The 13,612-nt window shown below is 36.5% G+C and overlaps 1 protein-coding gene across 1 annotated transcript; it reads left to right on the top strand.

Annotated features, from left to right (window-relative positions):
* The first annotated feature begins 3,113 nt into the window (after window positions 1–3,113).
* On the top strand, window positions 3,114–5,708 carry LOC133242863 (vacuolar protein sorting-associated protein 35-like). Its single transcript, XM_061409090.1, is given in 1 exon segment — window positions 3,114–5,708. A coding segment is annotated over 1 exon segment (2,394 nt). The 5' UTR covers window positions 3,114–3,144; the 3' UTR covers window positions 5,539–5,708.
* The last annotated feature ends 7,904 nt before the right edge of the window (window positions 5,709–13,612 follow it).

Genomic DNA, 13,612 nt, shown 5'->3' with positions numbered 1-13,612 from the left:
GAGGGATATATAAGGAAGATATTTTGCATATATACATGTGTCCTAAGTTGCATTAGTCATGTCCAACTCTTTGCAATCCTATGGACCATAGCCTGCCAGGTTCCTCCATACATGGCATTCTCCAGGTAAGAACATTGGAGTGGGTTGCCATGCCCTCCTCCAGGGAATCATCCTGACTTAGGGATGGAACTAGCTTCTTTTATGTCTCCTACATTGGCAGGCAGGATCTTTACCACTAGCACCACACACACACACATACACACACACACACACACACACACACACACACATATATATATATATATATATATATATATATATATATGAGAGAGAGAGACATATATATAATGGAATATCACTTAGCCATAAAAAAAGTGAAATAATACCATTTGTAGCAACATGGATGGACCTAAAGGTTATCATATTAAGTGAAGTAAACCAGAAAAAGACAAATATCATAGGATATCACTTATATGTGAAATCTAAAAAAAAGGGGGGATAAAAATGAACTTATTTACAAAACAGAAATAGACTTATAGAAAACAAATTTACATTTACCAAAAAGAATAGTGGTGGGCAATAGAGATGAATCAGAAGGTTGGGATTAACATATACACATTACTATATACAAAATAGACAAGTAATAAAGACCCACTATATAACAATAGAACTATATTCAATATATTGTAATATCTATAATGGAAAAAATTATATATATATATATATATATCTGAATCACTTCGCTGAACACTTGAACACAAAATTGCAAATTCAGCATGCTTCAATTAAAAAATCCTAATGAATCTATAGCAAGGAAAGATAAGAAAGCCTTCTTAAATGAACAATGAATGAAATAGAAGAAAACAGAATGAGAAAGACTAGAGATCTCTTCAAGAAAATTAGAGATACCAAGAGAACATTTCATGCAAAGATGGGCACAATAATGGATGGAAGAGTTATGGACCTAAAAGAAGCAGAAGATATTAAAATAGATGGCAAAAATACACAGAAGAGCTATAAAAAAAGATCTTAATGACCTGGTGATCTCTTACCTAGAGCCAGACATCCAGGAGTGTGAAGTCAAGTGGACCTTTAGGAAGCATTACTATGAACCAGTTTAGTGGAGGTGATGAAATTCTAGGTGAGCTGTTTCAAATATTAAACGATGATGCTGTTAAAGTGCTGCACTCAATATGCCAGCAAAATTGGAAAACTCAGCAGTGGCCACAGAACTGGAAAAGGTCAGTCTTCATTCCAATCTCAAAGAAGGGCAATGGCAAGAATGTTCAAACTACCATACAATTGCATTCATTTCATATGTTAGCAAGGTCATGCTCAAAATCCTCCAAGATAGGCTTCAACTGTATGTGAACTGAGAACTTCCAGATGTACAAGCTGGATTTAGAAAAGACAGAGAAACCAGAGATCAAATTGCTAATATCCATTGGATTGTAGACAAAGCAGGACAATTAATGGAAAATCAGCTCTTTCATTTACTATCATAAAGCATTTGACTGTGTGGATCACAACAAACTGTGGAAAATTCTGAAAGAGATGGGAATACCAGACCACCTTACCTGTTTCCTGAGAAACCTGTAGGCATGTTAAGAAGCAACAGTTAGAACAAGATATGGAACAATGGACTGGTTTCAAATTGGGAAAGGAGTATGTCAAGGCTGTATATTGTCACCTTGCTTATTTAACTTATATGCAGAGTACATCATGAATAGTGCCGATCTGGATGAAGCACAAGCTGGAATCAAGATTACCAGGAGAAATATCAATAACCTCAAATGCTCAAATGACACCATTCTTATAGAAGAAAGTGAAGAGGAACTAAAAGGCCTTTTGATGAACGTAAAAGAGCAGAATGAAAAAGCTGGCTTAAAACTCAACATTCAAAACACCAATACAGTATACTAATGCATATGTATGGAATTTAGAAAGATGGTAATGATAACCCTGTATGCGAGACAGCAAAAGAGACACAGATGTATAGAACAGTCTTTTGGACTCTGTGGGAGAGGGAGAGGGTAGGATTATTTGGGAGAATGACATTGAAACATGTATAATATCATATATGAAATGAATCGCCAGTTCAAGCTCGATGCATGATACTGGATGCTTGGGGCTGGTGCACTTAGATGACCCAGAGGGATGGTATGGGGAGGGAGGAGGGATGGGGGTTCAGGATGGGGGACACGTGTATACCTGTGGTGGATTCATGTTAATGTATGGCAAAACCAGTACAATATTATAAAGTAATTAACCTCCAATTAAAATAAATAAATTTATATTAAAAAAAAATGAAGATCATGGCATCCGGTCCCATCACTTCATGGTAAATAGATAGGGAAACAATGGAAACAGTGACAAACTTAACTTTCTTGGGCTCCAAAATCACTGCAGATGGTGACTGGAGCCATGGAATTAAGAGATGCTTGCTTTTTTGGAGAAAAGCTATGACAAACCTAGACAGCATATTAAAAAGCAAAGACATTACTTTGCTGACAAAGGTCCATCTAGTCAAAGCTATGGTTTTTCCAGTAGTCATGTACGGATGTGAGAGTTGGACCATAAAGAAAGCTGAACACCAAATAATTGATCTTTTTGAACTGTGGTATTGGAGAACACACTTGAGAGTCCCTTGGGCAGAAAGGAGATCAAACCAGTCAGTTCTAAAAGAAATCAACCCTGAATATTCATTGGAATGGCTGATGCTGAAGCTGAAGCTCCAATACTTTGGTCACCTCATGTGAAGAGCCGACTCACTGGAAAAGACCCTGATGCTGGAAAGTATTGAATGCACGAGGAGAAGGGGGAAACAGACTAGATGGTTGCAAGACATCACTGACTCAATGGACATGAGTTTGAGCAATGTCCAGAAGATGGTCAAAGATAGGGAAGCCTGGTGTGCTGCAGTCCATATGATCACAAATAATTTGACAAAACTGAGCAACTGAACAACAGCTATGAATCTATGAAAAAAAATTGAAGAAATAAATTCAGCAAAATTCAGAACACAAGCTGGGTATGTAAAATCAATTGTATTTATATATCCAACTGATGAAAATTTCCAAAATTAATTTATTCAAAAATTAGATTCAGGTGGGTGCTTCTCGCTGCAGGCTTAGGGGAGTCGCCATGCCTACAACACAGCAGTCACCACAGGATGAGCAGGAAAAACTCTTTGATTAAGCCATACAGGCTGTGAAGGTCCAGTCATTCCAGATGAAGAGATGCCTGGACAAAAACAAGCTTATGGATGCTCTGAAACATGCTTCTAATATGCTTGGTGAACTGTGGACTTCTATGTTATCACCAAAAAGCTACTATGAACTTTATATGGCTATTTCTGATGAACTGCACTACTTGGAAGTTTACCTGACAGATGAATTTGCTAAAGGAAGAAAAGTGGCAGATCTCTATGAACTTGTACAGTATGCCGGAAACATTATCCCAAGGCTTTATCTGTTGATCACAGTTGGAGTTGTATACGTCAAGTCATTTCCTCAGTCCAGGAAAGATATTTTGAAAGATTTGGTAGAAATGTGCCGTGGTGTGCAACATCCCTTGAGAGGTCTATTTCTTCGAAATTATCTACTTCAGTGTACCAGAAACATCTTACCTGATGAAGGGGAGCCAACAGATGAAGAAACAACTGGTGATATCAGTGATTCCATGGATTTTGTCCTACTCAACTTTGCAGAAATGAACAAGCTCTGGGTTCGAATGCAGCATCAGGGACATAGCCAAGATAGAGAAAAAAGAGAACAAGAAAGACAAGAACTGAGAATTTTAGTGGGAACAAATTTGGTGCGCCTTAGTCAGTTGGAAGGTCTAAATGTGGAACGTTACAAACAGATTGTTTTGACCAGCATATTGGAGCAAGTGGTGAATTGCAGAGATGCTTTGGCTCAGGAATATCTCATGGAATGCATTATTCAGGTTTTCCCTGATGAATTCCACCTTCAAACTTTGAATCCTTTTCTTCGGGCCTGTGCTGAGTTACACCAAAATGTAAATATGAAAAACATAATCATTGCTTTAATTGATAGATTAGCTTTATTTGCTCACCGTGAAGATGGACCTGGAATCCCAACAGATATTAAACTTTTTGACATATTTTCACAGCAGGTGGCTACAGTAATACAGTCTAGACAAGACATGCTTTCGGAGGATGTTGTATCTTTACAAGTCTCTCTCATTAATCTCACTATGAAGTGTTATCCTGACCGTGTGGACTATGTTGATAAAGTTCTAGAAACAACAGTGGAGATATTTAATAAGCTCAACCTTGAACATATTGCTACCAGTAGTGCAGTTTCAAAGGAGCTCACCAGACTTTTGAAGATTCCTGTTGACACTTACAACAATATTTTAACAGTCTTGAAATTAAAACATTTCCACCCACTCTTTGAGTATTTTGACTATGAGTCCAGAAAGAGCATGAGTTGTTACGTGCTTAGTAATGTTCTAGATTATAATACAGAAATTGTCTCTCAAGACCAGGCGGATTCCATAATGAATTTGGTATCTACACTGACTGAGGATTAGCCAGATCAACCTGTAGAAGAACCTGAGCCAGAGGACTTTGCTGATGAGCAGAGCCTTGTGGGCAGATTCATTCATCTTCTACGGTCTGAGGACCCTGATCAACAGTACTTGATTTTAAATACAGCACGAAAATATTTTGGAGCTGGTGGAAATCAACAGATTTGCTCCACACTGCCACCTTTGGTATTTGCAGCTTACCAGCTGGCTTTTCGCTACAAAGAGAATTCTAAAGTGGATGACAAATGGGAAAAGAAATGCCAGAAGATTTTTTCATTTACTCACCAGACTATTAGTGCTTTGATCAAAGCAGAGCTGGCAGAATTACCCTTAAGACTTTTTCTTCAGGGGGCTCTAGCTGCTGGAGAAATTGGTTTTGAAAATCATGAAACAGTAGCATATGAATTTATGTCCCAGGCATTTTCTCTGTATGAAGATGAAATCAGTGATTTCAAAGCACAACTGGCTGCCATCACCTTGATCATTGGTACTTTTGAGAGGATGAAGTGCTTCAGTGAAGAAAACCATGAACCCTTGAGGATTCAGTGTGCTCTTGCTGCATCCAAACTTCTGAAGAAGCCTGATCAGGGCCGAGCTGTGAGCACCTGTGCACATTTCTTTTGGTCTGGCAGAAACACAGACAAAAATGGAGAGGAGCTGCATGGAGGCAAAAGGGTAATGCAATGCCTAAAGAAAGCTCTGAAAATAGCAAATCAGTGCATGGACCCCTCTCTATAAAAAGTGCAACTTTTTATAGAAATCCTGAACAGATGTATATATTTTTATGAAAAGGAAAATGATGTGGTCACTATTCAGGTTTTGAATCAGCTTATCCAAAAGATTCGAGAAGACCTCCCAAATCTTGAATCCAGTGAAGAAACAGAGCAGATTAACAAACATTTTCATAACACAATGGAGCACTTGTGCTTAAGGCGGGAAACACCAGAATCTGAAGGGCCAATTTATGAGGGTCTCATCCTTTAAAAAGGAGTCAGGCTCCCATCCTCCTTTCCATGCACATCCAGTAAGGGTTTTATTATACTAGGCTTCCCTTCCATAGATTGTGCCTTTCAGAAATGCTGAGGTAAGTTTCCCGTTTCTTACCTGTGGTGTGTTTTACCCAGCACCTCCGGACACTCACCTTCAAGACCTTAATAAAATTATTCACTTCATAAGTGTTCAGGTCTGTCTGCTCATTCTAAGTAGCATGATTGATCTGCTATTTAAAATTCCTGTGATCTGTTTAAAACAAACAAAAAAAAGCCAAAAAATCCCCACTTATCTCTGTTACTAATGAAGCGCCCCTTCCGTTCTTTCTGTTCTGTTTCACTGTTGAGTGTATAATTTCCTTCATTCCTTGAAAGTACTAACCTGTAAGTATCTTTGTTCTGAAATTAATTTAGAGGAAAGAAATACTGTATGTGAAATTCAGCTTGGGCTTCTTCCAAATTGCAAGATCAGGCCATGTGTAATATTTTCCCTAAAATTAGAGAATATTGATGCATGTTTGAGGATTTTAAAGCACCATGGTCTAAACCAGAAGCTATATTTTGCATATTTGGACTCAGCCATCCATTAAGAACTTATGTTGTCTTCTGGACATATTTATCAAAATAATTTTGTTCTAAATAGTATAAAATAGAAAATTTGTGATCTATATAATTTATGTATAACCTTCATTGTTGTAAATTTAGGGGGAAATGCATCATACAGTTATGATTTTTTTTTCACCAGTGAAACAATAAAGTTGCTATTAACAAAAAAAATTAGATTCAAAAATTCAAAATTCGATTTCAAAAATTTGGTTTATAATAGCATCAATAATGATAAAATATTTAGGAATAAATTGAACAAAAGAAGTGTAGTATGTATACTCAGAGAACTTCAAAAAGTTGTCATAGAAATGGACAAAGTACAAAACAAATGGAAAGAAATCCCATGTTCATGGATTAGAAGATTTAATATTTAGGTCACAATTCTCCCAAATCTACTCCAAATTCAATGTTATTCCCATCAAAATTTCAATCTGATTATTTTAAGAGAATGACAAGTAGTTCCCAATAATCACATGAGCACTCAAGGGACCTATAATAGCCTAAACATTCTTGAAACTGAATACTATTGGAAGACTCAAACATCTGGATTCCAGAATTTATTACAAAACTATCATAATAATGACACTGTGGTACTGATATAAGAATGAACATGTAGGTCAATAGGATAGAATTGAGAGATCAGAAATAAACCCTATAATTTCTGGTCAACTGATATTTCTCTAAGGTGCCAAAATCATTCAATGGGTAAAGAATAGTTTTTTCAATAAATAGTGCTGGAAAAACTGTACATCCACATGAAAAATAATGGATTTTGAACGCTTCCTCATAACATGACCAAAAAATAACTCAAAATGTATCAGAGACCTAAATGTGAGAACTAAACCAATTATACTCTTAGAAGAAAATAGAGGAATGGATCTGCATGATCTTAGGTTAGGTAAAACTTCTTAGAGATGATGCAAAAGCACAGCCAGGAATATAAAAAAATAGATAAATTGAATTTTATCAAAATGTATATCCTTTTGCTTCAAAGGACAGCATTCAAGAAGTGAAAAAAGTCCAAAGAATGTAAAAAAATTTTTTTCTAACAGTATATGTATTAAGCACTGTGCAGCTGGAATATATAGAAAAACTCTTAAAACAACACAAAAAGACAAATAACATGATTTTAAAATTGGCAAAGAATCTGAAGAGGCATTTTCTCCAAAGAAGATATGCAAATGTCCCATTCATGAGCAGATATTCAACATCATTAATGGTCAAGGAAAAACATCAAAACCACTACTCCACACCTATTAGGATGGCTAATCATCAAAAGATACATCAAGGTTGTTGAGAATATGGGGATTGGAACCATCATATACTACAGATTAGAATGCAAACTCATGCATTCACTTTGGAAAACATCTGGCAGTGGTTCAAATAGTTAAACATAAAGTTAGTACATGCCCTAGAAATTTCACACCTAGGTATGTATTAATAGTAAAAAAAAAAATTGAAAACATGACCACAAAAATAAATTCATACAGAAATGATCTTAGCAGCATTATTTGTAACACAGAAAGTGGAAAAAGCCCCAAAAGCCATCAACTGATGAATGGTTAAACAAAACATGGTACATCTTTCCAATGTAATATTATTTAACCTTAAAAAAGAATGTATTAATAGGATATTGATGTATGCTAAAACACTGATGAAGCTTGAAAACACTATGTTAATTGAAAGAAGTCAGTAACAAAGCACTACTTATTGCTTGATTCAACATATATGAAATGTCCAAAATGTGCATATGCCTAAAGATGGAAGTTAGATTAGTGCAGAAATTCTATTAGTTGTTTACTAGGTTATGAGGGTGGGTGGTAGAGGGTAATGAGGAGTGTTTACTAAGTTTCTTTGGGGGTGACAAAACTGCTCAAAATTCAGATTATGTCATTATATGAACAATATTGTTAATATACTAAAAATGTAAATTATACACTTTAAATTGGTGAATTGTATGGTATGTGAGTTATATCTCAATAAAACTTATTAAGTAAAAGGAAAGACCTTATTTGTGACAATGCCTATAACTATAATCTAATGGGACATTAAAATTGTTGCTTGAAAATCAACTTGCGTGATACCCAATGAGTACGAACTAGTCAAATTTTGATAACAATGTTGGTTTCTTTTTAAACTGAAAGGCAACATTAAATATGACCCAAATTTGGCAAATAGCCATGGGGTGACCAGCTGGCTCTGAGGGAATGCCTAATCAGTGCCCTGAGTCTAGAACATTCCCCTATATGGAAGCTGGGTGCCAGCTGTAGCTTGGCCCCAGATTTTTCTTCCTTATTAGAATAAGCCTTTCCTCCTGTTACAAGTATTCAGTGAACTTCCTTGAATTTCTTTTTTTTTTTGGTGGGGGGTAACTTTTTATTTTATTTTAACTTTACAATATTGTATTGGTTTTGCCATATATCAACATGAATCTGCCACAGGTATACATGTGTTCCCCATCTTGAACCCTCCTCCCTCCTCCCTCCCCATACAATCCCTCATTTCTTAAGCATGTGTGGCATGTGGTACTTGGCCAGCCCTATCAGTATATCAGGCACCCAGGGAAGGAGACAGGGTAATCATCTGTAGCCCAAAAAGAGTGTATGAAGTCCATCTTTCTGTGTTGGCTATGAGGAGGTATCTGCTGACCATGGGAGATCGGCACACACTACAAACACTTATATCACTTTGTATCTTTTTTATGTGCATAAAACCTTATGTGCCAAGTCTTCCTTGGCTACTCTGAACCTGTAGAAAATGCCAAGGCTGTGGGCTCCTATTTCTGATGGTTGGCATCATTATGATCTCTGCCATCCTCCATGCAATGGGAATCATCACCTGGAATCGGTAGTTGAACCTTTCTGCTTGATACCCAGCAAATGTGCTCTTCTGCATGTATCCCAGAGAAATAAAAAGGCACACACAAACTGTACATGATAATTAAAAACTTTCTTATTTGTTTTAGCCAAAAACTGGAAACAAAAAAATGCCCCACAATAAGTGAATTTTTAAACCAACTATGGACATTCTTATAACATGCAGACTAGCAATACAAAGAAATAAAATCTTGATACACACAATTTTGATGAATCTCAAGGATCTTACAATGATTTTTTTTTTTAATTTCAGACCCCTGGTGGCTCCATGCCTTTCCCCACTCTCCTCACTGCAACAGTGCATTCTGACTGACCCTTACAGTGAATTTTTAAAAAGCCAAATTCAGTAGGTTAGTAGGTTCTGGCAAGTAGGTTCTGCTTGTTTGTTTGTTTGTTTGTTTGTTTTTTTGATTTTATTTTTTTGTTGTTAATTTTATTTTATTTAACTTTACAATATTGTATTGGTTTTGCCATATATCAAAATAAATCTGCCACAAGTATACATGTGTTCCCCATCCTGAACCCTCCTCCCTCCTTCCTCCCCATACCATCCCTCTGGGTTGTCCCACTGCACCAGCCCCAAGCATCCAGTATCGTGCATCGAACCTGGAGTATTCTTTTCCATAATTTTATCATTCTGAAAATGCTATTAAAAACAAGCAGATGAATAAAAGCAAAAATCTGCTTGTTTTTAATAGCATTTTCAGAATGATAAAATTATGGAAAAGAATAACAGGTTGGTTGCCAGGGGTTAAGTACTTGGCTAGAGGATAATGAAGATGTATATAATATGGTTACATGAGGGAGACTTTTTTACTGAGTAATTCTGTATTTTAATTTCAAGAGTAATGAAATGAATCTACAACTGTAATGAAGTGACAAAGAACTACACACACATTACATCAATGTCAATTTCCTAATTTTAATACTGTACTTAGTTACTCAAGTTGAATCACTGGGGAAAACTGAGTAAAAGCTATATGGGACTCAGTTCCTCATATTCAACTTCCTGTGAGTCTATAATTTTTGAAAACTAAAAAGTTGTTGTAATTCTTTCAGTGAGTACAAGAACAAAGGTGTTTAAAGAACAGCAGTCATTGAGAAACTCTTATATATGTTACAGGTGCATAAAACTCTTGTATATGTAACAGGTGCATAACAGGCCTATAGCAATTCATAGGCCCTTCACTTGTGATAGCAAAAACTGGAAACTTCCAAAATGTTTATATTGTAATTTTTTAAATTAGCATTTGTTAAAATAGAGCACAGGAATATCAATTGATGAACCAGGTTAAACAAAGACCAAAAGGTCATTTGGAAAAAAGAAGTTTATCGCTAACATGTCTTGGGAAACATGCACAACATGATTGATGGGCCACATGGGGATTTCAAAAAAGGGTACAGCAGAATGAGAGCATACGAACTGGAGTATATGCCTTTACTAGGTTCCTAAGGGGTTTTATTTAAGGTGCATAGAAAGGTAAGTAGCTGGAAGAAGGAGAGAAAACATATCCCCAGAAATGTTTCAGAAGTCCTATCAGCATCTATGAACTGTGACTCTGAGGCCTGTTATTCTCGGGCATGCACTCTCCAAAGTGCCTAGTATCAGTTAAAGGCATCTGCAGGCCAGTTAAAACAAAAATATCAACAGCCCATCTACTGGAGAATGGATAAATAACATAATAAATGACATATAACATAAATATAAAATGAATGAACAGATCTTGGCCAAACTTTGGTAAGTTTATTTCTAAGGTTTTAAATCATTTTTTGTGCCATTATAAATGAAGTCATGCTCTTAATTTCATTTTTGGATTACTAATTTCTCAGATTTACTCAAACATATTACATTTATATATGATAATAAGCTGATAAATAAACTCATGTGTTTGTTTTATGGAATTGCTTATCTAAATCAGTAAATTGAAGAAAAATATATAACTATATTTTCTTAAAAAAATGCCTATGTAACAACATTACCAGTGTTCTTTGTTTTTCATGTACATTTGAATTGAGGGCTAGGTCAGTGCTTTTAGCATACAGAACTTTCTTGTAAGGCACCTCAGTTCAGTTCAGTTCAGTTCAGTTGTTCAGTCATGTCCGACTCTTTGAGACCCCATGAACTGCAGCATGCCAGGCCTCCCTGCCCATCACCAACTCCTGGAGATTACCCAAATTCATGGCCATTGAGTCAGTGAAACCATCCAACCATCTCATCCTCTGTTGTCCCCTTTTGTTCCCACCCTCAATCTTTCCCAGCATCAGGGTCTTTTCAAATGAGTCAGCTCTTCACATCAGGTGGCCAAAGTATTGCAGTTTCAGCTTCAACATCAGTCCTTCCAATGAACACCCAGGACTGATCTCCTTTAGGGTGGACTGGTTGGATCTCCTTGCAGTCCAAGGGACTCTCAAAAGTCTTCTCCAACACCACAGTTCAAAAGCATCAATTCTTTGGTGCTCAGCTTTCTTTATAGTCCAACTCTCACATCCATACATGACCATTGGAAAAACCATAGCCTTGACTAGACGGACCTTTGTTGACAAAGTAATGTCTCTGCTTTTTAATATGCTGTCCTAGTTGGTCATAACTTTCCTTCCAAGGAGTAATTGTCTTTTAATTTCATGGCTGCAGTCACCATCTGCAGTGATTTTGGAGTCCATAACAATAGTCAGCCACTGTTTCTACTGTTTCCCAACCTATTTGTCATGAATTGATGGGACCAGATGACATGATTTTAGTTTTCTGAATGGTGAGCTTTAAGCCAACTTTTTCACTCTCCTCTTTCATTTTCATCAAGAGGCTCTTTAGTTCTTCTTCACTTTTTGTGATAAGGGTGGTATCATTTGCATATCTGAGGTTATCCGTATTTCTCCTGGCAATCTTGATTCCAGCTTGTGCTTCAGCGTTTCTCATGATGTACTCTGCATACAGGTTAAATAAGCACAGTGACAATATACAGCCTTGACGTACTCCTTTTCCTCTTTGGAACCAGTCTGTTGTTCCATGTCCAGTTCTAACTGTTGCTTCCTGACATGCATGCAGGTTTCTCAAGAGGCAGGTCAGGTAGTCTGTAATTCCCATTTCTTTAAAAATTTTCTAGTTTATTGGGATCCACACAGGAACACATGTATACCTGTGGCGGATTCATTTTGATATTTGGCAAAACTAATACAATTATGTAAAGTTTAAAAGCTTTGGCATAGTCAATAAAGAAGAAGTAGATGTTTTTCTGGAACTCTCTTGCTTTTTTAATGATCCAGCAGATGTTGGCAATTTGACCTCTGGTTCCTCTGCCTTTTTTAAATCCAGCTTGAACATTTGGAAGTTCATAGTTCACATATTGCTAAATCCTGGCTTGGAGAATTTTGAGCATTACTTTCCTATCATGTGAGATGAATGAAACTGTGTGGTAGTTTGAGCATTCTTTGGCATTGCCTTTCTTTGGGATTGGAATGAAAACTGACCTTTTCCAGTCCTATGGCCACTGCTGAGTGTTCCAAATTTGCTGGCATATTGAGTGCAGCACTTTCACAGCGTCATCTTTCAGGATTTGAAGTAGCTCAACTGGAATTCCATCACCTCCACTAGCTTTGTTCATAGTGACGCTTTCTAAGGCCCACTTGACTTCACATTCCAGGATGTCTGTCTCTAGGTGAGTAATCACACCATCTTAATTATCAGCAAGCAATTGTTTTTTTCAGATTAAAAAGAGACAAAAAAAAAAAAAAACAACTCGGAATTTCTTTTACCTCCATTTCTGAAAGTTAGTTTTGCTGGATATAACGTTCTTTTCTGACAGATTTTTTTTTTTTTCCTTTCAGCATTTTGAATATGTTGTCCCATTTTCTTTTGGCTTTCCTTGGTTCTGATAAATCAGTCCTTTATTATGTTGGAGTTTCCTTATAGTTGATGTATCCTTTTAAGGTACTGCATTTACGATTTTTCTCTTTGTCTTTGGCTTTCAATTTTTTTTTTACTAGGGTGTATATGCGAATGTATCTTTTGGCTTTTATTACACTTGAAGGTTTTGGTGACTTGCATGTACAGATTAATGTTTTTCATCAAATTTGGGAAGGTTTCAGTCATTTTTTAAAATGTTTTTTCTTCTTTTCTCTTTCTCCTGTCCTTCTGGTACTGTTAGTGTGTGTTGGTATATCAGTCATGCCCAATCTTTGTAACACCATGGACTGTAGCCTGCCAGGCTCCTCTGTCCATGGGATCTTCCAGGCAAGAATACTGGAGTGGGTTGCCATTTCCTCCTCCAGGAATCTTCCCGATGCAGGGATTGAGGCTCAGTCTCCAGTACTGTTCATAAATGTATGTTTTTGTGCTTGTCCCACACCTCTCTGTGACTTTTTTCAATTCTGTTTATTCTCTCTTTTTCAGATTACATTATCTCTATTCAATGATCTTCAAGTTTGCAGATTCTTTTTAGTCCATCTTAAATCTGTAGTTGACCCACTCTACTTAAATTTTGTCTCATTTATTGTATTCTTCAACTCCAAAATTTTCATTAACTTCTTTTAAACAATTTCTATCTCTTTATTGATATTCTTTATTGGATAAGATAGTTATCATCAGTTCAG

The sequence above is a fragment of the Bos javanicus genome, chromosome X (genome assembly GCF_032452875.1).
Source record: "Bos javanicus breed banteng chromosome X, ARS-OSU_banteng_1.0, whole genome shotgun sequence".
Classification (NCBI taxonomy): domain Eukaryota; kingdom Metazoa; phylum Chordata; class Mammalia; order Artiodactyla; family Bovidae; genus Bos; species Bos javanicus.
The sequence above is the reverse complement of the archived record's forward strand: the minus strand, read 5'-3'. Positions and strand labels throughout refer to the sequence as shown.